Source organism: Camelus ferus, chromosome 20 (assembly GCF_009834535.1).
Source record: "Camelus ferus isolate YT-003-E chromosome 20, BCGSAC_Cfer_1.0, whole genome shotgun sequence".
NCBI lineage: Eukaryota > Metazoa > Chordata > Mammalia > Artiodactyla > Camelidae > Camelus > Camelus ferus.
In genome coordinates this window covers 18,216,911-18,242,835 of record NC_045715.1, presented here as the reverse complement: position 1 = coordinate 18,242,835, position 25,925 = coordinate 18,216,911, and the positions used below count along the sequence as shown (strand labels likewise).

The 25,925-nt window shown below is 40.5% G+C and overlaps 2 protein-coding genes, 1 long non-coding RNA gene and 4 other non-coding genes across 7 annotated transcripts; 3 read left to right on the top strand and 4 right to left on the bottom strand.

Moving 5' to 3' along the window:
- Nucleotides 1-3,472: 3,472 nt before the first annotated feature.
- Nucleotides 3,473-4,644, top strand: LOC102514463 (olfactory receptor 2M2). The gene has a single exon (XM_006182224.2). It carries the CDS (start codon nucleotides 3,677-3,679, stop codon nucleotides 4,613-4,615), a length of 939 nt encoding a protein of 312 aa, XP_006182286.1. The 5' UTR covers nucleotides 3,473-3,676; the 3' UTR covers nucleotides 4,616-4,644.
- Nucleotides 4,645-8,110: 3,466 nt separating this feature from the next.
- TRNAN-GUU lies at nucleotides 8,111-8,184 on the top strand. Its single transcript has one exon. It is a non-coding gene; the product is annotated as a tRNA-Asn (tRNA).
- Nucleotides 8,185-10,594: 2,410 nt separating this feature from the next.
- Nucleotides 10,595-13,756, bottom strand: ABT1 (activator of basal transcription 1). The gene is made up of 3 exons (XM_006182160.3): nucleotides 13,483-13,756; nucleotides 12,605-12,810; nucleotides 10,595-12,460 (listed from the first exon to the last, which is right to left on the bottom strand). Exons 1-3 carry the CDS (start codon nucleotides 13,721-13,723, stop codon nucleotides 12,080-12,082), a joined length of 828 nt encoding a protein of 275 aa, XP_006182222.1. The 5' UTR covers nucleotides 13,724-13,756; the 3' UTR covers nucleotides 10,595-12,079.
- A 120-nt stretch (nucleotides 13,757-13,876) lies between these two features.
- On the top strand, nucleotides 13,877-25,241 carry LOC106729284. The gene is made up of 4 exons (XR_001365663.2): nucleotides 13,877-14,605; nucleotides 15,598-15,661; nucleotides 21,579-21,687; nucleotides 23,041-25,241. It is a non-coding gene; the product is annotated as an uncharacterized LOC106729284 (long non-coding RNA).
- Nucleotides 14,281-14,368, bottom strand: TRNAY-GUA. The gene is given in 2 exon segments: nucleotides 14,281-14,316; nucleotides 14,332-14,368. It is a non-coding gene; the product is annotated as a tRNA-Tyr (tRNA).
- On the bottom strand, nucleotides 18,850-18,937 carry TRNAY-GUA. The gene is given in 2 exon segments: nucleotides 18,850-18,885; nucleotides 18,901-18,937. It is a non-coding gene; the product is annotated as a tRNA-Tyr (tRNA).
- Nucleotides 23,111-23,199, bottom strand: TRNAY-GUA. The gene is given in 2 exon segments: nucleotides 23,111-23,146; nucleotides 23,163-23,199. It is a non-coding gene; the product is annotated as a tRNA-Tyr (tRNA).
- Nucleotides 25,242-25,925: the final 684 nt, after the last annotated feature.

Genomic DNA, 25,925 nt, shown 5'->3' with positions numbered 1-25,925 from the left:
TACAGAAAACAAACAGGTGATTGCCAGAGGGGAGTCGGGTTGGGGATGAGAGAAGTTAATGAGGGAAATTAAGAGGTACAAAATTCCAACTACAAAATAAATGATTCACAGATATAAAGTGTACAGTGTGGGGAATACAGTCAACAACAATATAATGTTGTTGTATGGTGACAGATGGTTACTACATTTATTGTGGTTATCATTTTGAAATGTATACAAATATGGAATAACTATTTTATGCACCAGGAACTAACATAGTAATGTAGATCAGTTATACTTCAAAAACAAATAAACTCATCGAAAAAGAGATCAGATTTGTGTTACCAGAGGCAGGGGGTAGGGGTTGGGGGAATTGAATGAAGGTGATCAAAAGGTACAAACTTCCAGTTATAAAATAAATAAGAACTAGGGCTGTAATGTACAACATAAGTTGTTGAGAGTAAATTCTAAGAATTCTAATTACATGGAAACCTTTCCTTTTTTCTTTTATTTTGTATCTATATGAGATTATGGATGTTCACTAAACGTATTGTGGTAATTATTTCATGATGTATGTTAAGTCAAATCACTATGTTGTACATCTTAGAGTTATACAATGCTGTATGTCAATTATGTCTCAATAAAACTGGAAGAAAAAAGAAACTGAGTGTTCTGAAAATAAACAAATAAGGTTACATCAAACTAAAAAGCTTTTGTACAGCTTAAAGAAACCATCAACAAAACAAAAAGGCAGCCTACTGAATGGGAGAAAATATTTGCAAACAATATATCTGATTAAGGGTTAATATCCAAATATATAAAGAACTCACATAACTCAATATCAAACAAACCCCAAACAACCCAATTAAAAAAATAGGCAGAGGACTCAAATAGACATTTTTCCAAAGAAGATGTACAAATAACAAACAGACACATGAAAAGATGCTCAACATCACTAATCACAGAAATGCAAATCAAAACCATATGAGTTGTGTGAGTTGGAGGCCAAATATTTGAATCACTACTGTCATAAGGACAAAGAAACCAAAGAGACCAACAGTGACTGATGGTGTTTAGTTTAAGACAATGTGTGACCATTCTTGAACAGTCAAAATATTCCCCCCAAAACAGTAATTTAAAAAGTGGTGCAAAAAAGGAAAATCCCTCATTCTCTCAGTAATCATCTCAGGCTCTATGCTGATGAGTTAGCAAATAAGTCTACTCCTTTTCTTAGCCATAGTAAAGTACAGTGTCTCTGGCAGCAAGCCTATGCATTATATGGAAACTATTTAATGAAGAATGGGCATGTTCTGGGCTCATTAGTGGCTTAATCTAAAACTGGCAACTAACAAAATACGAGGGACTAAAAAGGCTTATTGAACAAGATTTGCCATGAAATAGAGAACAATAGAATCCAAAGACCAAGATGGCATTGTTAATTTTGGGAAAAATAGAGGCTTCACAATAGAATCTACTCGGAAGATTTAAAAACTAGCAACGCCTGGCTTCTTCCAAGAGATTCTGATTCAATGGGTCTCAGAATGATCTGGCCCTAGAAAATAATTTTTTATTTTCTCAAGATATCCTTACAAAAATCTAAGTTTGAGAACCATTGGGGTAGAGAAATTGTTAAGATTTTAAAAGCAACATATTAGGTAAATATTTCAAGCAATCTGTTATCAATGATGAAAGAAACAGATCATTCTCTACTGCCTGATATGAAAAACAAAGCTTATGCTGGGAACAGGAACAATTACCTTGATGACCTTGGAGAAAACTGGAAGATAACTTCACCATTGTAATTAAAGGCAAGGGACTAAATCCCTGTGGACTAAGAAGTTTAACTAAGGGAAAAAAACCCTATCAATTTAAGCCTTTTTATTTATGTAGTCAGTGCTATTATATCTTCTTGAGAAACGTCAGAAGGTAAGATTGGAAAAAGAAGTTTAAATTACAAAATTTCTAGGGCCTTCTTGGTTTCAATGAGGCAGAAATGGATGAAAATCTCTACTATTTTAGACACTTCTAGAGCAATAGATGTATTTTCATCTTAACTAGGCTTACATTAATTCATCCCACATTTAAAACTCCAGTAATATTAGTCTTGATTAGGTCTTGGGTTCTTTTTAAAGAATATTATGTGAATATAAGACATTATTATGATTTGACTGCTCTGTAATGTATACTCCTTTAAACGCATTCAGAGAATTTCTTTATCAATCTCATCTGTTACTTCAAGACTCCTTTTTTTTCCCTGAGAAGCACATATTTAACTCTGTGTAAAGCACAATTCTGTTTGATTAAAATAGTATTTCAAAAATGTAAGGCATTACTTTACCTTTCAGTGGCCTATACGTTAGTCAATTCTTTTTTTATTATGTATATTTTTATTGAAGTATAGTCAGTTTACAATGTTGTGTCAATTTCTGGTGTACAGCACGATAGTTCAGTCATATAGGAACATACATATATTTGTTTTCATATTCTCTAGTGGCCTATACTTTAGAGAATAAGTCATTACATAAAATAATAGGATAAAAATAAAAATGGAAATTAGTATATATTTTATGGATTGCATTGTGTCCCTCAAAATTTATATGTAGGAATCCTAAACCCCAGTACTTCAGAATGATACAGTCTTAACAAGGTAATCAAATTAAAATGAGGTCACTAGGGAGAGTGTTAATCCAAATGGCTAGTGTCCTTATAAAAAGAGGAAATTTGGAGACAGACACAAACAGCAAGATTGCCATGGGAAGCTGAAGGAAGACATCAGGGTTATTTCCTACACAGAGATTGCCAGCAACCACCAGAAGCTAGGTAAGAGGCATGGAACTGATTCTTCTTTGCAGCCATCAGGAGGAACCAGTCTTGCTGAAACCTTGATCTAACACTTGTTTAGCCTTCAGAATTGTGAGACAATCAGTTTTGATTGTTCATTTCACCTAGTTTTTCGTACCTTCTTATGGCAGACTAACAAACTAATGCAATATGACTAACTACCAAAAGTATGATCATGATAGTGATTAAGGTGTTTGAAGCTTATATTTTCTGAGTTCATATTTTGGATTAAGCTTTATGCTGAGTGATTTATAGAAGTTATCTTTTATTACCTTTGCAACAATCCTGAAAGATAGATATTAGTATCACTATAGAAAAAAATTTTAAGAGGATGCCTGATGATACCACTGTTGTCAGTAGAGCAATGATTCAAACCCAAGTTTTCCTGATCTCAAATCCGATATCCCTGTTCAGCACTCTGCACCAAAGGCAGTAGAAGAGGACACAAGGCTGAGTGTAGTGAGTGGAGAGCATATTATCTATTAAAATCAAATAGAGTTCATGAGGATTATGTGATTGTTCTAAAGCTTGGATGAAGGAATAAAAGGAAAATGTTGGGATGGCTTGGAGAACAAAGTATATTCTTCATGAGGGAAGTAACCTGAGCCAACACTCACATCAGAAAATTAGGTGAAGTGTCTGAGATGATTAGTAGAATTGTCAAGGTTTTTCTTGAATAATAATGAGGAGAAACCTCTTGAGATGGTGGGCGTAACCTCTTGTGTAGCGTCCTGAACTCCAACCCCAACAGAGTTGGTCTAATAGAGTAGCACACAGAGTAGATAGTGAATACATAACTACATAAACAGTTAACTTTTATAACTTCTTGTGGTTCTAGATAAGGAAAACATTCATCATGGAATGGGAGAATCAGACATTCAGCCCTGACTTCATCTTGATGGGCATTTTTAGTCACACTCCCTCTCACATCTTTCTCTTCTCTCTGGTCCTGGGCATCTTTACAGTGGCTCTCTTGGCAAACATTATCATGGTTCTCCTCATCTACCTGGATACCCGGCTCCACATCCCCATGTACTTCCTCCTCAGCCAACTCTCCCTCATGGACCTCATGCTCATCTGCACCACTGTACCCAAAATGGCCTGCAACTACCTGTCTGGCAGGAAGACCATTTCTGTAGCAGGATGTGAAACCCAGATATTCCTCTATGTGTCCCTCCTTGGTGCTGAGTGTTTCCTGTTGGCTGTCATGGCCTATGACCGCTATGTTGCCATTTGCTACCCACTTCAGTATCCCAATCTCATGAACCGGAAACTCTGTGGACTCATGGCTGCCTCTTCATGGACCCTTGGTGTCTTCGATGGGATTGTTGAGGTAGCCGCTACTTTGTCTTTCTCCTATTGCGGCTCCCGAGAAATATCCCAGTTCTTCTGTGATGTCCCAGCACTCCTACGTCTCTCATGCACAGACACTTCCACATTTGAAACACTCATTTTCATCTGCTGTGTAGTAATGCTCCTCTTCCCTTTATCACTCATCATCATCTCCTACACACGTGTAATTATAACTGTCATTCGCATGAGTTCTGGGGAAGGTCGTCACAAGGCTGTCACCACCTGTACTTCACACCTTAGCGTTGTGGGGATGTACTATGGAGCAGCTATGTTCATATACATGCGGCCCACTTCCAATCGTTCCCCAGCCCAGGACAAGACGGTGTCGACCTTCTACACCATTCTCACTCCCATGCTGAATCCTCTTATCTACAGCCTCCGGAACAAAGACGTGGCAAAAGCATTCAGTAAGGCAGTAGGGAAGGAGAAGTCCAGAGAGTAAACTGGATAATGGTTTACAGGGATTTTTTTCCTTTCATAACTCCTTTCCCTCTCTCTTGCACATTTATTTATGAAAAACAAATTCTCACAGATTTAGCAACAAATACACACACATATTATATGTGTTTGTCAGTGAAACAAACAAGCAACCCTCCCATATCTTCCTCACTGAAATGTTCTCAAATGTTCCCCGGGGCACATTCTCCTTTGCCTCAGAAAACTAAATAAATCTAATTTTGTTTAACTATAGGCATGTTCTTGCTGGCATTTGGTTGGAGGTTTTTTGGATTGGGTGTAATAACCTGTAAAAAGAATTATGAAACTACTGAGAAAGAACATACATGAGTCCAGGCTAAGAATTCTTCAACTTAATACCAGAAGCACAATCTATAAAAGTAAAAATTGATAAATTTATGCTCCCTCCTGGCTACCACTGATCTTTTTACTGTCTCTGTAGTTTTCCTTTTCCCCAAATGTTGTGTAGTTTGAATCATAGAGAAGCCTTTTCAGATTATTTTCTTTCATTTAGTAGTGTGCATTTATCTCCATGCCTTTTCATGACTTGATAGCTCATTTCCTTTTAGCACTGAATGATATTCTATTGTCTGGATGTGCCACATGCCATCCTCCTAATGAAGGACATTTTGGTTGCTTCCAGCTCTAGGCTTAGTGGTTATGAAAGTTTGTTCTTGAGGCTTTCTTCCTTAAAAATGACTCTACCTCTTCATATTCCCTTTTAATAAGACAAAATGCCTGAAAATTTTTTTTACAATGTTTGCTCATCTAGAGCAGAAAATAATACAGATGGCTGATTTTTCAAACTTACCTCAATAGGCTCTTAACTGTTTTAAAAAATGATAGCTACACAAACCACCAACTCCCACTGACTTCACTTTATCCTTAAGTAGCACTGTCAAGCCCCCCCACCAATTCTTTAGAACTCATCCACATACATAAATGCAGTCTCTGGCTCCAGCCTGCTAGCCATCTGCAGGCTGTACACATCCACTTCAATACATACCCCTCACAGTGAACACACACACACACACACACACACACACACTCCTCCCACCTGGTGGCCAAATGCAAAGCAGAATTGAGGTAGTACAACCTGGGAACTGATTTCAACTGACTCAGTCTCCACTTTCACCACACTCTGCTGAGCTCTCCATGAAGGTCCAAGAACTTTGCCCAGTGTTAGGGCAAGTGGAACTTGGATTCCAACTAACATACCTGGGATTGTGGGAGGCTGGTTCTTTCAATGACTCCAGAATCCTTAATCAAGAGGAGATCCAACACTAATTCGAAAAGATACATCCACCTCAATGTTCATAGCAGCACAATAGCCAAGACATGGAGACAACCTAAATGTCCATCAACAGATGACTGGATAAAGAAGTTGTGGTATATTTAAACCATGGAATACTACTCAGGCATAAAAAAGAATAAAATAATGCCATTTGTAGCAACATGGATGGACCTGGGGATCATCATTCTAAGTGAAGTAAGCCAGAAAGAGAAAGAAAAATACCATATGATATTACTTATATGTGGAATCTAAAATTTAAAAAAGACAAAAATGAACTTATTTACAACAGAAACAGACTCACAGACATAGAAAATGAACTGATGGTTACCAGGGGGGAAATGGGGTGGGGAGGGATAAATTGGGAGTTCAAGATTTACAGATACTAAGTACTATATATAAAATAGATAAACAACAAATTTCTACTGTATAGCACAGGGAACTATATTCAATATCTTGTAGTAACTTATAATGAACAGAATATGAAAAGGAATATACATATGTAAATATGTGACTGAAACATTATGCTTTACACCAGAAATTGACATTTTGTAAACTGACAGTTTCATTTAAAAAGGAAAAAAAAAGAGGAGATCCACCTGCTTTTTTGTGTGTTGTAGATTTGTATGTGTGCATGTATGTACGTGGGTGACTGTGCAGATAGTGTAGACAACGACACTGAAGAATCATACATGTTCACTAATATGATAGATATGGCAAATACAATAAAATTCTGCAACAAAATTCTAAAGCAATAGTTTGGGAAAAAATGAAAGTTAGGGTGTAAAATACTGAGTTTCAGAAATCATAAAAATAAGGGAAATCATCTTATGGAAAGTGGAATGAAATCATGCATACAAGAGAATAACTTAATCAGTTAAAAAGAGAAAAAGACATTCATCATTTTTGCTAATAAGTGCAGAGTCGCCCCAGCCAACCTGTAGCCTATGAACAAGATATTAAATGCTTGTGTTTTTAAGCTGCTGTAAAGTTTAATTTTATTTGTCAGCATGACTAGGTTATGGCACCCTGTTGTCTGGTCAAACACTAGTCTAGATTGCACTGTGAACATATTTTATAGGTGTGATTAACATTTACAATCAGCTGAATTTAAGTAAATCAGATTACTTTGAATAATGTGGATGAATCTCATCCAATTACTTGAAGGCTTATTAGAGTAAAAGCTGAGGTTTCCTGAAGAAGAAATTCTGTCTCAAGACTATAACACAGAAATCCTGCCTGAGTGTCCACCTTGCTGGATGACTCTACACATAAGCCAATTAGATAGAGAGATGACAAATAGGAGAGAGAGAGAGGAGGGGGAAGGTGGGGGGAGATGAGATTTACTATAAATGTTCTTCTCTGGAGAATCCTGACATAGCCATTGACTTTTTCAGTATCTTGTTACACAGCAGTAGCTACATGAAGCAACTATAGGCTAGAAATCATGTCCAAAGGTCTGAATGGATCCAAGTTAAATCTTCTTGGCCAGAATATTAAATGGTTCATACTGTGTACTTCCTGTGACTTCATCAGGAAGCACATAGGGTTAATTTGTCCCATTGTTAATGATGCTAAATTTGATCCCTAGCTTAAGTGGAGATATATAGTCTCTTATCCGTAAAGATTTTAGTCTCTACAATTAGCAAGTGATCTCTGTGATGCTACTTTGGTACCATGAGAGTATCCTGTTTCCCAGGAACTACCTACCCCTTTATCTGATAATTCTGGGATCCATCGCAGAACCTTTCAACATTTTCCCGAATATTTTCCCCTTCCTCATTGCTCTTCCTGGTGTCTTTCCCATTTAATATATTTTCATGTATTCAGGATCCTTCCAGGGGCTTCCTCGTCAATGAATTATTAGCGAAAACCCTATCTTTGAACTGAGAATAAATTCTGTCCTAATGTCTTTCCTTAGATTATGCTCACACCTATTCGAGTAAACAGTCAACAGTCCCGCATCCCACTCTCTGCCCCATCAAAACTCTGATTTTCCTCTCTCAGAATATCTACATTATTAAAACGTCTGTGTTTAAAACACACCATTAACATGGGAACAACGAAAATCAAGAAGAGAACATTTTCCCAATATTTATAGCCAGTAAAAGGTACATTTCTAAAATATAGCTTTTAAAAGGGAAAAAAAATAAAATGATATTATTGGGAAAGAAAACTTTTACTATCCCTGTCTCTGTGGCGCAATCGGTTAGCGCGTTCGGCTGTTAACCGAAAGGTTGGTGGTTCAAGCCCACCCAGGGACGGTTTCTTGTGCTTGAAGACGATGCGTGTGTTTTAATTCCGAGACTGTATCTGATACTGTCAGATCCTTTTTGTTTTCATAAACTAAATGAAAATCGAACTAACACGCCTCCTCCAGTCGTCTTTGGGATAGGTTAATTAAATAAAATTCACCGAACCCCTTTGGCATGCCATCAGGTGTGAGCGCAATCCGGTTATTCGGGACGTAGCTTCTAATTTTGTTACCAGACTCTATCTCCCTCGGTTGGGTTGGTACATCCAGTAGAGCCCACCCTGCGAAGAGCAGCCGCGGCCACTCGGGCAAAGGCCTGCAGAGCTTGCTGTCCACAATGAGCTTGCGTCACCTCTACCTGAATCAGCTACTTGGGTCGGACATCGGACCGCCAAGGCGGGTGGCGGAGGCCCCCTCGGGGATATCTGGTTTACGGTGACTTTTGTATTTTACTAGATCATCCGAGTTTCCTCGCTTAGTTAAAGTCTCAGGAGTATTCAGGATGTTGTTTACATTTTTCAAAAATTAGAGCCTAACAAAGAACAGTTTTATCCGTTTCTTCCCATTTCGTTCCCCTGGCTTTGTTATTACTCAGCGTCTCAGATAGAGTTTTGTATAGGCGCGAGGGCGGCGGATGTAATTTACCAAAAGGGAAGATTACCGCTTTTGCTGGGAATCAGAGGCGAGATCCCTTCTTTGAGGTTTGGGAAATCTAATACAGATCCACCTCTACTGAGGATGGGGTTACACCAGTTAAACCCATCTAAGCTGAAAACATCTGTAACTTGAAAATGCATTTAATACACCTAACTTACTGAACAACATAGCTCAGCCTAGCCTGCCTTAAACATGCTAGGGACACTTAAGTTAGCCTACACTTGGGCAAAATCACAAAGTCTATTTCATAATACAGTGTTGAGTATATCATGTAATTTATTGAATACTGTCCTGAAAGTGAAAAACAGAATGGCTTATGATTGAGTGGCTGCCCAGCACCAAGAGAGAGTATCTCACCACTTATCACTAGCCAAGAAAATCATCAAAATTCAAAATTGGAAGTACAGTTCCTACTGAATGTGAACTGCCTTCTCACTATCCTAAAGTTGAAAAATTTTAAGTTGAATCGTCGTAAGTCGGGGACCAATTGTACTGGACCTCAATCTGCCAAAACATCAACTCTCTTCGGGGAATAGGGCACATCGCTGAGGATTACGTGAAGGGTTTTTCCCTTCAACTCTGAAAACAGCAAGACAATTTCCAGAGATATGAGAAATCACGGAAAAGTAAACTGAGGAAGTGCTCTGTGACTTTTGGATATTTTTAGGAATAATTTCACATGCCTAGACATACCCTATTAAAGCCCTCTTACTCTCTTTGGCCAGAAGCCCTCTTTGGCCAGAAGCCCTTGCTCATTTTACTGATCTACTGTTCTGGCAAATGCAGGATCCCAGCTTCTTAGATGGCGTGAAACTAAGTTGATTCAGAGTATGCATTGCACAATGGTTTCATAACTTAGTGTAATTATATAGAGGACGGGTGAGAGTTAAACCACCCAGTTTACAACTCTTTGTATTAGATAAATCCATTCATAACTGCTGTAACTCTTCACTCTCTAGTCTATAAGCTTATGTCACATGAGATTCATGCAATAAGCATTTATCATATGCACGTTTGCGAAAGCAATTGGGAAAGATGATGGTAATAATATTAAGTGGCAAGTTGTGTCACATCTAATCCTGGTTTTAATGATGGAAATGTGGGGATAATGATTTTGTATGGCTGTGTATTAAATAACTCATACAGAAAACTAAGTGCTGTTCAAATGGGAACAAATTTTGAAGCGTAAAAAAGGTATTTTCCAGCCTTCAAAGGGCTTAGAATTTAGAGGGAATCAAGATTACTGTTCCTGGGAAACTGATTTTCTTGTACCCATTTGTATTTTCATTCCTCACTCTGTGACTTACCCAGCTTACCTACCCCCAAGTGTGAGCTCTTTGTGCAGAACTGTTTAAACTTGAGCCTGAAATGCTCACCTTGAATATACTGATATCTAATGCCAACCAGCCTGGATATACAACTTCATTCATTCAAGAAATTATTAAGCCCTACATGTGTTTTACTTTCTAAGCTGTTAGCAACTTAAAAGGAAGAAATTTCTTCACCTTGGTACTCCCTTCATCTAGTAAAGGTGACAATGGGCACTTAGAGCTGTGAATAAATGAATGACAGCTTGTCAGATTCTGAGACTGGATCTTCCTGGTTCATCTGGGAGACACATGACCTAAGGAAACAATCCACATGAAACAAACTCACAAAACAAACAAACTCACAAGAAATGAACACAGAAAACAAGAACAGGATAATGTTACAAAGATATGTTTGTGTGCTGGGTATGAGAGGCATAAGGATTGTGAGAAAAGTCACACCAAACAGACCATAATTTTTTATTGTATGATTTTTTAATTCTCCCAAATAAACTGCACCTATCAAACTGAAGTCTTAACATGGCTAGGTTATTTTAGAGCCAAGGTGAATGAATTCATTTCATCCAAATAGATAGATAATTGATGACAATGAAAAAAAGATGAGGAAAAAGACCTAAGAAAGCAAACAGCAAAGCAGAACTCAAATTATTATCACTCTAACACTGCCTGTAAGTCTAAAAGCCTGGATATTGACCAGAGTTTTAATCTATTATGAGGTTGTATGTAGATTTTTCTTAGTTTATTGTGATACCTCTTAGTGGCTTACATGGATTTTGACACCAGCAGAGCTGCTTTGCATGTTGTTTGTGAACCTTCCCTTGTCCAAGCACAGAAAATATGTGTAAATGAACCAGAAGGGCATCATTTGTGCATAACTACCTCCTAGGTTTTGCCTGCCTTTACAGTGGTTTGAACCCAACACTCCATCCATGGAGCTTTGTTGCAATTATAGGAATAAATACTGGGCTCTTTCAACATTCTGTTCACTTTTCAGGAACAATCTGAAATACCTGGTGAAAATTTGACCTATCTCTGAAGACTCTGTTTGGAAATCAGCTCCACATTAAGAGCACCACTTACCTTCCCAGACAAAGTCAACCATGTCTTCCCATGGCTCCACTCTATCCCTTATACACATGCAATGTTTCTATACATTTATGTCTTAAACATCTGTTTAGTGGTCTATAAGACTTACACCAAGGGCCATATATTATTACCCACTGTCACTCTATGTCCTCATATAGTGACTGAGTAAATGCTGAATTAGATAACTATGAATAACATGGCCTAAGAAATTGATTAGATAGATAGAAAAGGGTCCAGGTTGAAGCGGGGAAAGGTGAGTCTGAGACCAGGAGATGGAGTGAAGGTGAGTGAATGGGACACAGATGGAAGTTGGAATTTATCCAGTGACCATCTCCAACTCCCATAAAAGCATACAAAAATATATACATATATTTTTTCTTTTCTATAAATATATTTGGAAGGTGGCTCCCAAGCCACTCCTACCCCATTAACCCCCATCCCTATTAGTTTTTTTCTAAATAAAAAGGATGTTGCTGCTGCCCGGTACCTGCGGCTGGTAAATAGCTGTCTGGACTAGCCATTATCACTGTAGCTCAAAGTAAACACTCTTCTTGGGGCCAGAAAGTAGAATTTTTAGAGGGCCCCAATGGTCAGGAGGCAGGCAGCCAAGAATCAAACAAGACAAAACAGGCATCTCAGTAGTCATAATCAGCTAGTATGAATTAAGTGCCTCAACCAGGCATGTACAGGAGCTGGAGGGGAGAGGAGAGGCCTACAAAACTTCTATGTCTGAGCATTTACCAGAGACTCCTGGTTTGAGAAACACAATAAAATGTCCACCCAGGTATTCTTTATCAGGGCTGGGCCAGGAGGGGGAAAGGGCCTCCTTGCCCCTCAAGAGTTCCTAACTAGTGAGGAGTCCTCTATACTCTCTGAGGGTGGAGGGGCTCCAAAGATCCTGGCAAGAAGCCCTCGGTTGGAACGGGCCTGGTCCTGGGCATTAGCCAGGCGAGCCCGTTCACGTTCTCCTGGCCGAACTGCCTTCCGGGCCCTCAGCTCCTGCTCAGTAGGACGCTGGGCAAAGGTCCAGGAGCCATTCGGGCGGGTAGAGTCCCCATCGTTGGCAAGGAAACGCTGACCACGCTCCACACTTCGAAGATAAAAGTCAGTCTCACGCTTGGCCTGGGCAACCTCAGCCCTTAGGCGCTGCCTGCGCACCTGGCGCTCAAAGGCAAGATGCTCACTGAGGTGGGACCAGGTAAAACGGTGCAAGTACTGTGGACAGGAAAACAAGAAAAGATCTGGGTAGGGAAGGCCAGGGATGGAGAAGAGATGGGTGGGGCGAGGCCAACAAGAGGTTATAAGGTTCCTGGGCTGGGTGTGGAAAAGTGGGAGGATGAGACAAGCCAATCCCCTCACCTTGAGGTTCCACAGGTCATAACGGAAGGGGCTGCGCCTGCGGGAGCCCATGGGTGTGTTGTGTAGACTGGCCGCCACACGCTTGGCTACTCGCTTGTCGCGGAACTCCACCCAGCCCTCGGTGTAGTCCTTGCTGTACTTGGATCGCTTTTTGCCTCCCGCAGCGGAGGCCGCCGCTGCCTTCTTTTTGCGCCTCACGAACCCGTCTGCGAGCCAAAGAGAGCGGTGTGGTGAAGTAAGCCGACGCAGCACCCACTCAGCTGCACCTCCTAATCGCCAATTCTGCAAACCTGCCCGCCGGCCAGGATCCTACTTCAAGGTCTTTGCCCGGAAGTTGGTAACTGCAAAGTCCACCCTTTCACCATTGTCTAACTCATTCCTTAACTCAAATGTCAACTCCTTTAACAGGTCTGCCCTAAACACTCTATTTAAAACCTGCACAGGCCCCCAGCCCCAATTCCAGTTAGTGTCTCTGTGGGAACTGGGGGCAGCTGATTGTATACCTTTTCTTGATCCGGGCCTCAATGACTAAAGGATAGGTTCAGTTTTGTGAAAAAGCCAGAGATCTTAATTCAGGCTGTACCCACTTAACAAACTGGTAAATTAGACTCAGGAAAGAGGGGTGGCCAAAGACGAGATTAAAATCCAAAAGTTAGCTATCCGAGAATTAAGGCTCAGCTAGGCAAACTGCGCTACTCAAACCCCATGCCTGCCTCCTAGGAGACATGTGCTACGGATTTACCAAAGAAGCGGGACGCCGGCCCCCGGGCCGCGACAGCGCCCAGCACCCACGCAGGCGAGGTAACAGGACCGGCGTGCACGCACACCGCCAGCAAGCATCACCCTCCTTCCCTCACCACTACGTCCCAAGCACTCACCCTCTGGCTGGAAAAAAACGCGCCCGACTTCGCCGTAGGCGCTGAGTAGGTTCCTTACGTGCAAAGGCCTAAAGCGGGGTGGGATGTGGCCCAGGTACACAATACCCGGCACTACCCGTTTCTTGCCGCCGCCAGCCGCCTCTTCGGTCTCCTCTTGTTCCTCCTCTGCGTCTGGTTTCTGGTCTATTCCTTCTACAGGATCCAAATCGGAGACTCCCTTATCCGAGTCCTCTGCCGCCATGCTTGCCGTTAAGTGGAGCAGGACAGCCGTAAAGCGCCGTGCCTCTGACGCGCACCGTTTGCGACGGCTTACGTAGATGGGGCGGGGCCTGTCGGGGTAATGACAAATGAAAGGACTGGATTGGACGGTGCGGGCAAGTCCAGGCCTAGTGCAGAGGGCGGAAGTGGATCCCGGGTCAGCCGGGAGATTCAAAGCGTGAGAGCAGGATCAGAGGTCCAGGATAGCCAAAGTGACTTTACTTCTGAGCTGAAGAGGCAGAACCATGGTAGCAGGGAGACCTTCCCATTCTCCACACTCCCCGTGACCTCTTCTCAACTCCGTGAGAAGTAAGTCTCCTGGAGACCCCGTCTTCCTTTGGCGACCTTCTTGACCTTCGGTGAAGCAACTTTTATAGTCCACTGTAGCTGAGGATCACTTATTTATTCATTCCTGCATGGTCATCTGTGAGCACAAATGACTGCTAGCTGTTCAAGTTTTCTTTCGTGTTCTGAGTTTCCAGGACAGCAGTGTCAATGACAACCTTTCAAAAGGGTGTACGGAGCTTTCAAAAGGTCAAGTCCTTCGAGCCGGATTCGAACCAGCGACCTAAGGATGACCACATTCAATGTCTACAGTCCTCCGCTCTACCAACTGAGCTATCGAAGGAAGTGGAAGTTATTTTTTAGAATGCTTTAAATAATGTTTATCCTAATGGTTTTTTTGTTATGACCAGAATTTTATTTCAAAACTAGAGGCAAACGTGAAGTTTTCCAGGGTCTTGGAAATATTCTAAAACTGATATGAGTAGTGACTACAGAAGTATATTTAAAAATTAATGCCCTTCCTTGAACACTAAAGATCTGTGCTTTGGTTCGTTGTCCTGCTCCCTTGGGTGTAATACAGGTAGGACCATCACCCTTATTACTCCTCTGTCCCAGCCGCTTAGCGCCTCTTTTCTCAATAAAAAGTGAGCGATAAATGATAAGGTTTCCCTAAATATAGACAATTGAGTTGAAGAGGGACTTATTGTCTTGAAGCAGAGTTACTATCTTCTTAGTGGTGGGGGTGGGGGTGGTTCAGAAATGTGTGGCTCATATTGCGCAATTATAGTGGGTCAAGTAAATGAAACATACCTCTCCTAAATTTTTTTTAAAGTAATATGGACATTCCATTTATAGGGATGCTGTCATGCATTGCTAATGAGTGCCTATAGTGGCATTCAGCTTCCTGGCACCCAAGACAGGAATGAACACTGATGAAAAAAACAGGAAGCCATCCTCACAGACTTTTCTTAATGATACATTTATGGAAAAGATTTTTGGTGAACTTATCTAAAAAGATCATTGCTTATTAAAATCAAAGTTCTCTGTAACTTTAATCTTGAAAAAATAACAAATTTTTCTTCCAAACGTCCTGTCCAGTGTTTCCATGAGAAATGCATGCAATACAGAATATTAAGTTCCTTTCCATGAGAAACTAATATATGGCCTAGTACATTTCTTTCCAAAAATATAACTTAATCTTGGGAAAATGTGAGAAGCCAGAGTGGAGAAATCCTAGAGAAGCAGGTGGTTTCTGTGTGAGACGGTCTGTTCCACATATTAAGTGCTATAAGGACAAGTGCTCATTTGAGATCCCAGGGCCTCTCATAGTCGGATGGCATTACAGAGCTGATTTTAGTCTGAAAAACTCCAATAGCTGATCTTGACAACTAGTTCCTTTACCTATAAACTAATCTCAGCTGAAGATTCCCACTGCAGGGCCTTTAAAGTTGCGATTCCATCGGCCTGGAAAGCTGTTACCCCTGACAGCCGCCTGGGGATACACAGGCAAGTAATCCACACCTGTTCACACTAGACTTACAGATCACCTTGTCCTGTCTTCTCTTCTTTCAGAGTCTGGTGTCAGAGCTACCCTTCTCTATCCTGCTCCAGACGCAAGCTCAGAACAGATCTCCGGGTAAGTCTTATTCTCCCGGATCATGCCCAGAAGTGCATCATCTTCACTTTATTACAATCTACTCTCACTCTGTTCCTTCCCTACTGTCTTAGCACTTTCTCAACTTGCTAATGGTTGTCCTAGACAGTTCTCCTAAAGCTTACAGGCAGCCTTAATATTCCAATGGAATACTACTCAGCAATAAAAAGAAGCAAGCTCTCTGTAAACATAACAACAGAGAGAAATCACCTATGCATTATGCTGAATAAGAGAAGCCAAATACAAAAGGCTACATACTGTATTATTCTACTCATATGACATTCTTACAAGGACAAAACTACAGGGACAGAAAACATCAGTTATTACCAGGGTAGAATTTAGGGGGAGGAATAAACTTTTAAAGGAGCATAGGGAAATGTGTGCGTGGGGGGCAAGGGTGATGTAACTATTTTATATCTTTATTGTGTGGTACTTATATGACTGTATACATTTGTCAAAATTTACTGATGCACTATAAAGCATCACTATATAAATTTATCTTATTTTTTAAAAATGGGAAAGAAACTTTAAAAAAATTAAAGGAGGTGAAACATTGAAGTGTAGGTTAGAACTTATTTTAAAATTAATCAATGTAATCATCTTATTATCAGACTAAAAAAGAAAAATGATATGATTATCTCAACAGATACAGAAAAAAGCATATGACAAAGTTGGGATACATTCATGATGAAATTTCTGCAAACTAGTAATATAACAGAATTTCCTCAAACTGTAAAAGACGTTTAAAAACCTACTGTTAACATTATATTTAATGGTGAAAGACTGAATGCTTTGGCCCTAAGATCAGGTCTAGCACAGGATATCTATGCTCATGACTTCTACTCAACATTGTCCTGGAGGTTCTAGCCAGCGTAAAAAGGCAAGAAAGAGAAATAAAGTCCTACAGATTTAGAAGGAAAAAGTAAAACTGTCTCTATTTGCATATGACACGGCAAATTATGAAGAAAATCCTGAAGAATCAACATTTAATAAGTGAGTCTACCAAAGCTGCCTCACTTGGAACCTGGAGGGTCCACACAGGCAGATTTGCATTGGATCTGGCTCCCTCCTTCTGGCTTCTTCTCCCCAGCTCACCTGTAGGAGAAGTGGAGGACGCCACCCAGCTGGGTCCCAGTAGGTGGCCTCTAGAAATCCCAATTTTCTCATGCTTTGATGGACATATTCAATAAACAATGTATACAGTAGGAATAGAAAAGAGTTTTATTTTAGCTAAACTGAGAGCTATAGCCCAGGAGACAGATTCAAGAAGCACTTGAATTGTGTTCCTACAGAATACAAAGTGGGGAAGGCTTATAAAGGCAAAACCGGCATAATTACATAATTTGTTTTTTTAAGAATTATAATTGGAGCTGGCAAGAATAAGGGTGCTTGTTAAGCTAGGGTTGGTTGGAGTCTGAAATAGTTGCATAGTTACCAGGGGAGACTTTGAGACCATAAGGTTGCATCTGGCAGTTGCTAGCAGACATTGTTTTAAAGAACAGTTAAATGTGTCCTTGAGTTTGATATAGTTCAGAAAACTCAAGTTCTCCGTAATGCAGGAATGGATCTGAAACCACAGTCACAATGGCCACCCAGCTCCATTTTGAATGCCTGAACCACAGTTACTCCATTTTGATTTTTAGTTGCATTCTTTTCTTCCATGGTTAAAGCAGATGTACACTGTATATTAGGCCCCAAAACAGTCTATTTGATTAGAATGAAGTTCATGTTAAATCACTTTAGGCCGGAATGACCATCCCATACCTCAATATGTGAACATTCCTTCCATCACCCGCAACCCTCAAGGGGCGCAATCACAACTCCTCTCCAGGTCCTGTCCTTACAGGTTTCCTCTCAGATCACAAAACCGCAGAAACAGACCAGGTCCTTGCGATTCCGGCCTCGAGGGCGGCCCTGGGCGCTATCCCTACACCGCATCCCCGGCACTTTTCCCAGCTTAGGCCGCTCCCACTCGGGCATGTGTGGTCGTCGGAGGATGTGCCAGCAGGGGGCGCCATCCGCACCCTCAAGGCGCCCCAAGGCTGACTGACAGAGCCGCACTGGGACTCTTTTTTACCACTTATTATTCATGGTTATGTTATTTATTAATATACACCGCCCTTCTGGGCCTCAGATACATTTTTCTTTATTCCAACTAGAACCTACTTTGAGCTGTCGAGACGCACTGAAGCAGGTGGCAGATATGACCCCACATGCAATACAGGCTTGACAGTTTTTCTCTGGAGGGTCCCGCTTACGTTCCTAAGATAAGAGCAGCCCCGGCGTCCTCCTCACCTCCCGGATGCCACGCTTTCCTCATTTTTTCACTCGCGAATTATTTGTTAATTTTAAGGGAGGCAACTTTTTGTAAATTGCCCTCCACTTCTGGTGTGTGTGTGAGGTCGGATTAGGGGAGAAGCTGATTCTTTTTCATCCTTAACACCGACCTCTTCTAAATACAACAGTGGGCGAAATGAGAACACATTTCTTGGATTTACGTGGAAAGATCAGAGGCTGGGGCAGGGTGTATATTTGGGGTAGTTGGTGCAAAAATGGTGGTTGTATCTGGGTAAGGGTACGATGAAGTTCAATATACTATTATCTATTTTTACATTGGGTTATGCTTGAAATTGTCTCTAATAAAAGAAAACCTTCAAAAATCACCAGCCTAACAGAGGACCCCAAAGGCCATCGAGTATCCTAATCTTCAATAAAAAATTAAAGTGAAAACGTTGGGGGCAGGGCGCCCCTCCCATTCCCCACCCTTCTCACATTGCTTCTCAACCAGACTCCATCCTGGACGCTGCCTCCGGGTCTTTGGTCAGGTGTGGACACTGCAGGAGCCCAACCTCTAACTCAGGTCAGGGAGGGAGAGGGAAATAGGAATAATAACCGCATCTGATGATCAGGAGCGGAAACAAAGATGGTATTGAGAAGGGGGGAGCCGGAGGTGTTGAGAAGTGTGAATTTCACAAGTGAAAACTGAAAACTTAGATTTTCACCACACAGCTGAAAGCAAACACCTTACACTAGTGTGTTTAGGACTTTTTTATTTTTCAATCTTGATCCTATTTGAACAGAAATAGCCATTCTTAAAGGGCTTTGGTTTTTGGTCAGGTCTAACATGAGTGGTTGGTTTATCGTTTTGGTCTTCACCTTCAAAATTCTTGTCCTTCGAGCCGGATTCGAACCAGCGACCTAAGGATACCTAGTTGTGCAACCTACAGTCCTCCGCTCTACCAACTGAGCTATCGAAGGACCACACAGCGATACCTTTTCAGAATCCCTAAAATATGTCTGTCCAGATGGTTTCTACTTTGATAATACTCATCTTTCCTTTTAAAAATACAATCAAGCTTAAGCAGTCTTTTTAGACACTGAATGTGTTCTATGTAATGATCTGGGTTGTTGGTTTCATGGGTTTAATAAATATGTACAATCCATTGGGTTGTACATTTAAGACATTATGATATTATTCTATGCACATCCCAAAATAAAAACCGTACCGGCATCCCATGTCCACCTCTCCAAGTATTATACAGCTAGGGTGAACCCTCTGGATTACACCCGATTTCCTCCGGTCCCCTCTAATTACCTTCTCCTTTCTCTCTCAAAAGTCTCTAGGTTTGCTCGATAAATGATATGGTACCATAAATACAGACAACTGGGTTGAAGAGGACCCCAAAGTTGTAAACAGAGCCATATCCAGTGCATTTTGGTACCATTGTGATTCTCCTTTCTGAAAATCTAATGAGAAACTGCATATATTCATAGCTCTAATGATGAAATATGTGGAGTGGTGTGTGTTTGTGTAAATCTTCTTAGTTGGATAAATAATTCTGGTGATTCATATGATATTGCATAACTATAAAATTATAGTTATTTTAATAAGCAATTAAAGTGAAACAAAAACCCCTAAAACTTTTAAATGCAAATGTACATATTCTTTTTTCAAAGAAAATCATCAAATATCAAGGTTCAACAGAGATTGCCTTATGCTGTTTCTTGTGCCTAAGGCCGAAATAGACACCTATGGGGAATATGCTAACTTATCTAGAGAGAAAAGGCTTTCTTTGGCAATATACTTAAGGAAAAGTTTAGGTGGATTTCTCTATAAAATGTCTGTGCTTATTTCAGCAAATTTATACAAAACTATATTATTTCTACAAAACGATATTATTGAAAAAAATTCAAGTTGTTCTTCAAATGGCAATTGCCAATGCCTTCTAGTAGGAAGACCGAGAGCACATAGTTGATACTGAACTCAGTAATTAAACCCCTTTCCATGGGAAACTAAGAAAATATTATCCAGTAACTTGACATGTTCCTAACCCAATACAGAATTAGCAGCTGGGGAGAAGGGATCCTAGGAAGTGGAGTTTCTCTTGGCATTGTCAAATGTCCTCCTGTCTGTGCCTTGAATATAAGATGGAAAACAACAGATATGTCAAAGAGCTGTGAAATTTCAGGATGATGCTGGATTCAATTGCTGCTACAGAAATCCTCTATTGCCATGCAGAAGTATTCCTGGGGTGATACTTAGAGGAACAGAAAACTCCCAGAAAGGAAACAGAAAAGACAAGTCCAATTTTTTCCCTCCTCCTCCAGCCTTGCATCCTGCCTCTAGCTTCCCTTTTGGCAAAGCCTAACATGGAGCCACGTAGTAAATCAGCAGAGTGGTTTAGAGTCCCACCTCTTTTCTCACAAGACAGATTACAGAAGGATGAGTGGCTTGGTCTGCTCAGGGTGCTATGACAAAATATCACAGACTGGGTAGCTTAAATAACAGAAATTCATTTTCTCACAGTTCTGGAGTCTAGGATGTCCAAGATTAAGATGACAGCCATTCAGTTCCTGGTGAGAACTGTTAGTTTTGAGAGAGAGAACTCTCTGGTGTCTCCCCTAATGAGAATAGTAATCCTATGGGATTAGGATCCCACCCTCATGACCTCATTCACCGAAATTACTTTGCTCGAAATCGAGGCTACAGAAGCCAGAATGAAGGGAGAAGTTAACTGGGACTCGTGCTCCCTCATGGTCTTGTGCCCACTGACTGTGGTATTTTAAAAAGCCAGACAGAAAGCGAATCTTAGGGGATATTCGCAGGAACTCTGCAGAATCTGTTTCCGGGACTAGCAGAGGCAACTGATCGAAAATTTAGGGGTGCAGGGATTGGCAGGAACTACTGAGATGGTCAAAAGCCTGGGCTCATTGTTTAAGAAACTTGATTAGCCTTCCTGGATACACCTGCAATTTCCTTCAAGTTCCCGTTTTCCGTAGATATAATCCCAGTGTTAAACTGTTGCCCAATCTCGAAGACAGGTGTTTCTGTGAACTCCACGCCCTGTTCCATCTGCACTAGCCAGTTTTCTCCAGATAGGGTCCAGCATCGTAGAACATGTTGTAGGTGGCGCGCCACGGGCTCTTTGATGACCCGAACTTCGTCCTGTTGGCTAACGCCAACTGCAAACTGAGGTAGCCCAGAGTTCTGAGCTACTTTCAGATATGAAAGTGAGTAATGGAGGCGGAGACGCTCACGAGGACGGGGAATTAGCTCAAATGGTAGAGCGCTCGCTTAGCATGCGAGAGGTAGCGGGATCGACGCCCGCATTCTCCAGTTTTATGCTCTGCCTACACTTGGTCTTTATTCCATGCTTCTATAAATAAATGCCTTGCTAAAACATTACCAGATAACAAGGGCCCATGTAATACTGATGCCCTCTCCTTCAAGACCTATGTACCCTGAGCTCATTTGTCTCCAGTTATAGGAAAGACAAGGTTAGATTCTTTGGGATTTCTCTCTCGTTTTGCAGATTTGAATTTTGGTCTCTGCAGGTGGATTTGCAAATCTACACTTCAACTTTTTATGTATTACTAATACTACATTTTTCATTCTCAGAATCTATTTCCCGCATGTCTGACCTACTGAAGACAACCTCAAGTTCTTACAACTGGATCAAATGATTTCCATTTCTTAATGAATTTATGAAGAGCCAAAGCATAGTTAGGTATGCTTGAGGTTTCTTTTTATGTTCACTATTCCTCTTCTGGAGTCAACTGGCTGTTTCTACGTAGGTGGTGGAGCTGCTGCCACCACTGACACTGGAATATTGCAGAATATGGTCCAGTCATGGGAGGGAAATTGAAATCCTTGGTGCCTTGGCGAGAAGCTCAGTCTAGGACTAACTTTGCGTCTAAAGCCCAAATGTTATCTCGGAAAAGAAAATTGGACCATTTTCCTTGTTTAATCTTTTGCCCTCAATTCGCTTTCAAAGAGCAAGGGAGCTACCAGTTTAGACCAGTTTCCTTAATACGGGTAGTTTCCAATGTGTTTTAGGCAGTGGCTCTCAAACCACTAACTGAGTTTGAGAGTGGCTAATTCAACAAGCCTGGGCGTTAGTGTTCTATGTTAAGTCTCCAGGTGGTTCTGATACACACCAAAGTTTGAGAATCGCTTAAAGAATAGAAGTTGTGAAACATGGGAAGGAAAATACAAGAAATTGCCAGGCACAAAATCCTCAGACAATTCTTCATTATTTTGGTTTTATATCTTAGTAGTTGAGCACTCTTCCGTAGGTAATCAGGATCTCACTATTCAGACAGAGTAGAAGTGGGGTTAATACATTTTAATAAGATTGGCTCTAAATTGGCAAATACTTTCTATTGTTAAGAGAGAACTCTACCTCTTGAGCTAATTCCCAAAGTGGGTAAAAAATTCCATCAGTTTTCCCATTGTCTATTTTTTTTTTTTCTAAAAGTTTTCTCTTCTGTAGTGGTTCTCGAACCTTGCAACACATTAAAAATCACCTGGGAGCTTTTACAACTACGAGTCCGGGGTCCCACCTCCAAATTGGCGCAAGTATAGGCGCTTTGTGAAATAGCCCCAGGTGATTCTGACATGCACCCACTTTCCTCAGCCATGGTTGAGAACCATCTTTACATAATTAAACGGAGAAGGGGGAGTAGTGCCAGGAGCTGTGCGAGGCTGCCAGTAATTGAGCATCCGCCTGGGGAAAAAAACAAAAACCTTCGGAGAGACTCAGGACTCTACAACCACCAGAGGGCGCGCGTGGCCCACCAATTACTATCCGTTGGTGAGCGTTATTCCTATCCAGGCCGCCCCTCCCAACGTCGTCCAAACCCAAGCTTAGTGGACCATCTCTGGTCGCCTTGTCAGAGCTTGGGACTTCTCTGCGGCACCAGCTCTTTATGAACTGTAGGAGCGATGCGTGATTGCGCGTATTAGTAATTCCTACGGAGAATAATAATTTTGAAGATTATATTCGCTGCACAATGAGATTAGTCTTGAATAGACGTACAGTGAGAATATATGTAATTGAGGGTATATGTAATTGCCTCAGGCCTTTTTAAAGGTGGAGATGGGATTGGGGGGAACCACAAAACGGAAAAAAACAGACCCAAAACACGAACTCCTTCGAGCCGGATTCGAACCAGCGACCTAAGGATACCTGAAACCTCCACTCTACAGTCCTCCGCTCTACCAACTGAGCTATCGAAGGAATCACACACTTTCCACTTCCCCGCAGACGATGCCATCTCTGCGCGAGGTTGGGAGACCTTCGGTGTTTGCTGTTTTACTCACTTTTATTTGATAGGTCTGTTCTAGTCGCCTCTACGTGTTTTGTAATCCGGCATCCCTTCACGGGACCACTGCCCTGGACCGAGGAGAAAACGGTAGCACCCACTGGTTTTCAAAAGGAAAACAAAATAATGAGGCACGAGGAATTGAAAAAAATTTAGCAATGAGTGTCTTTTACCGTGGTGAATGAATTTAAATGACCAGTTTTAAACAGGATTTGGAGTACTTAATTTGCAATTTGAACAGCTAATTAGAGAAGGAGAGGAAGAAGGAAACAAGCATAGGGTTAAACTCATCAAAGCCATATGGAAAATTTGTTAGTTGATATTAGTCCCTGTAGATAAACCAGACTACCCCACTAATTCTAAACTCAGCAAAAACCTGTCGATGAGGAGCTAAAACAATATTTTAAAAATTATCTATCTGAATACAAGGTGTCCCCTTGTGCAAGTAGAACATTGAGACCAGCATTCACTCATCTATGCTTTTCAAAAAGGTAAATGCATGACTCACACAAATGTAAAAAAATACTTCTCAAAAGATTTATTTAACTCATTAATGAGAACCCCAAAAGGATGGTAAAACTTGTTCAAGTTATTTACAGTCACTGAGAGAAGGAATGCTGTAGTTAACATTGCTAAATGAGACATAGAAGTGGAAAATTCCCCGCAAGGCAATAAAACTGTTACTTTTTCTACAGGGCAGAAAACAACTACATCTTTATCAAAGTTTCAACTGCACCATTATTATTATTATATACATTTACTCTTACAGGGTTGAAAATACCCTAATCAATAAACAGTTAAAACAAAGGTACTGACTAATAAAGCAGGCAATCCCCCTCCACCCCCCAAAGACATTTGACAATATGAGGAAATAATTTTGATTGTCACAATTGAGGAGGTGCTACTAGCATGTAATAGGCAAAGGCAAGGAATGTTACTAAACATCCTACAATGCACAGGACAGGCCTGACAATAGAGAATTATCTAGTCCAAAATGTCAATATTTGAGGTTAAGAAACCATGCCCTAGAGAATAAAAATATTTCTTGGACAGATCTCTTTTAAAATTCTGTAGGATCGTCTAGGTAATGAAATGAAACAATGAAAAGATATGAAGCCCTTTTTTGGTTTTGGTTTTTGTTTGTTTGGCTAGTTGGTTTATTTTTGCCTATTTCCAAGTTTCAGATTTGTTTTTTAAATCTAAAGGCCGAAAAGTCTGGCAAATACAATAAATTTATATTTTGAAGTTACTATAAAGTTTTGAAGTTATTATAAATGAAGTTTATTCTATTTTTTTCATCCTTTGAAGTATTTAAAAAATGTGATACGTACTTTTCATAATCTGTCACTCTCCATCTACAACTTTCCCTAATCATTCATATTCATTTTTCTAAAGCTTTTAGTTTTAAAAACCATCTTAGTATTTTCTAAATCTCTTAATTTCTACAACTACCACCTCATTTAGACCTCTTCTCCACAGAATTGTGGAATGGATCATGTCTGACCGTGAGAAATTGTAATAGGGAAAAACATATTTGACTCCATATTGGATCTGTTTCTCCTAATTTTAATCTTTGTTCTATTGCTTTTGCTACAAGTTAAGAATGTTTGTCTGAAATACACAGGATAGCCCATTCTCAAGGTTCTGAGCTTTAAAGGTGTAACACTTCTCCATTTATATAGAGAATAAAAAGTGAAGAACAGAGAATAATATTTGTTTTGCTGGAGGTTTACAGGAACATCATGACCTCACCTCCATGGACAACTGCAAGAACAACGGATTCTGACATCAAGAATTTGCAACAACCAATCACATCCCCTCCCCTTTTAATATAAAAGATGCCTGAATTCTAACTTGGGTAAAATGGTACTTTGGGGCATTAGTCCACCATCTTCTCGGTCTGCTGGCTTTCCAAACAAAGTTGCTGTTCCTTGCCCCGGCAGCTTGTCTCTGGATTTTTTGGCCTGCCATATGGCGAGGAGTATGAGTTTGAACTTGGTAACATGTACACAATAGTGACTTTAATAATTCACAAACATGTATTGAGCACTGACCATTCTAGGCACCAGGTAAGTGCTGGGAATACACAGAAGTAAAGAAGACAATCTCTGTCCCCCAAAATTGTCAAAATTGAAAAGCTCAAAGAATAAGTTTGAGTTAGTCATGGAGGCAAAAATTTTTCAGCTTTGAAGGCTTTGACTCAGAGTGTTTGGTATTTAAGTTAATGGGACCTTTCTGGCCGTTGGTGATTTAGGTCATACTTTATGATGAAAGTATATTCTGCTAATGTAAATATTTATCTTTTAGAAAAAGTCCTGAAACTCTTTGAACTTGAGTGCAGATGATTATGAAAATATGTGCTTGGATACTATATTGAAAATGATTAGGCAAGACAAAGCTAAATTAATCATACTTGCCAACAACTGCCCTGCCTTAGGGAAGGTCATTCCTCTGGTATGCTATCTAAATTGGTTGCAAATGTCTAACCTGAAGATCATCATAAGATGGTTAAAATGCATCTTGTACCTATCAACAGACATCAGTATTTCGAGCAGTTTTTCAGAGAAGAAGTTTATCAATTTTTTCCCTTGAGTTTTTTGTTAATTGATTTGCAACTTCTCTTTCCTCCATGATTTTTGAA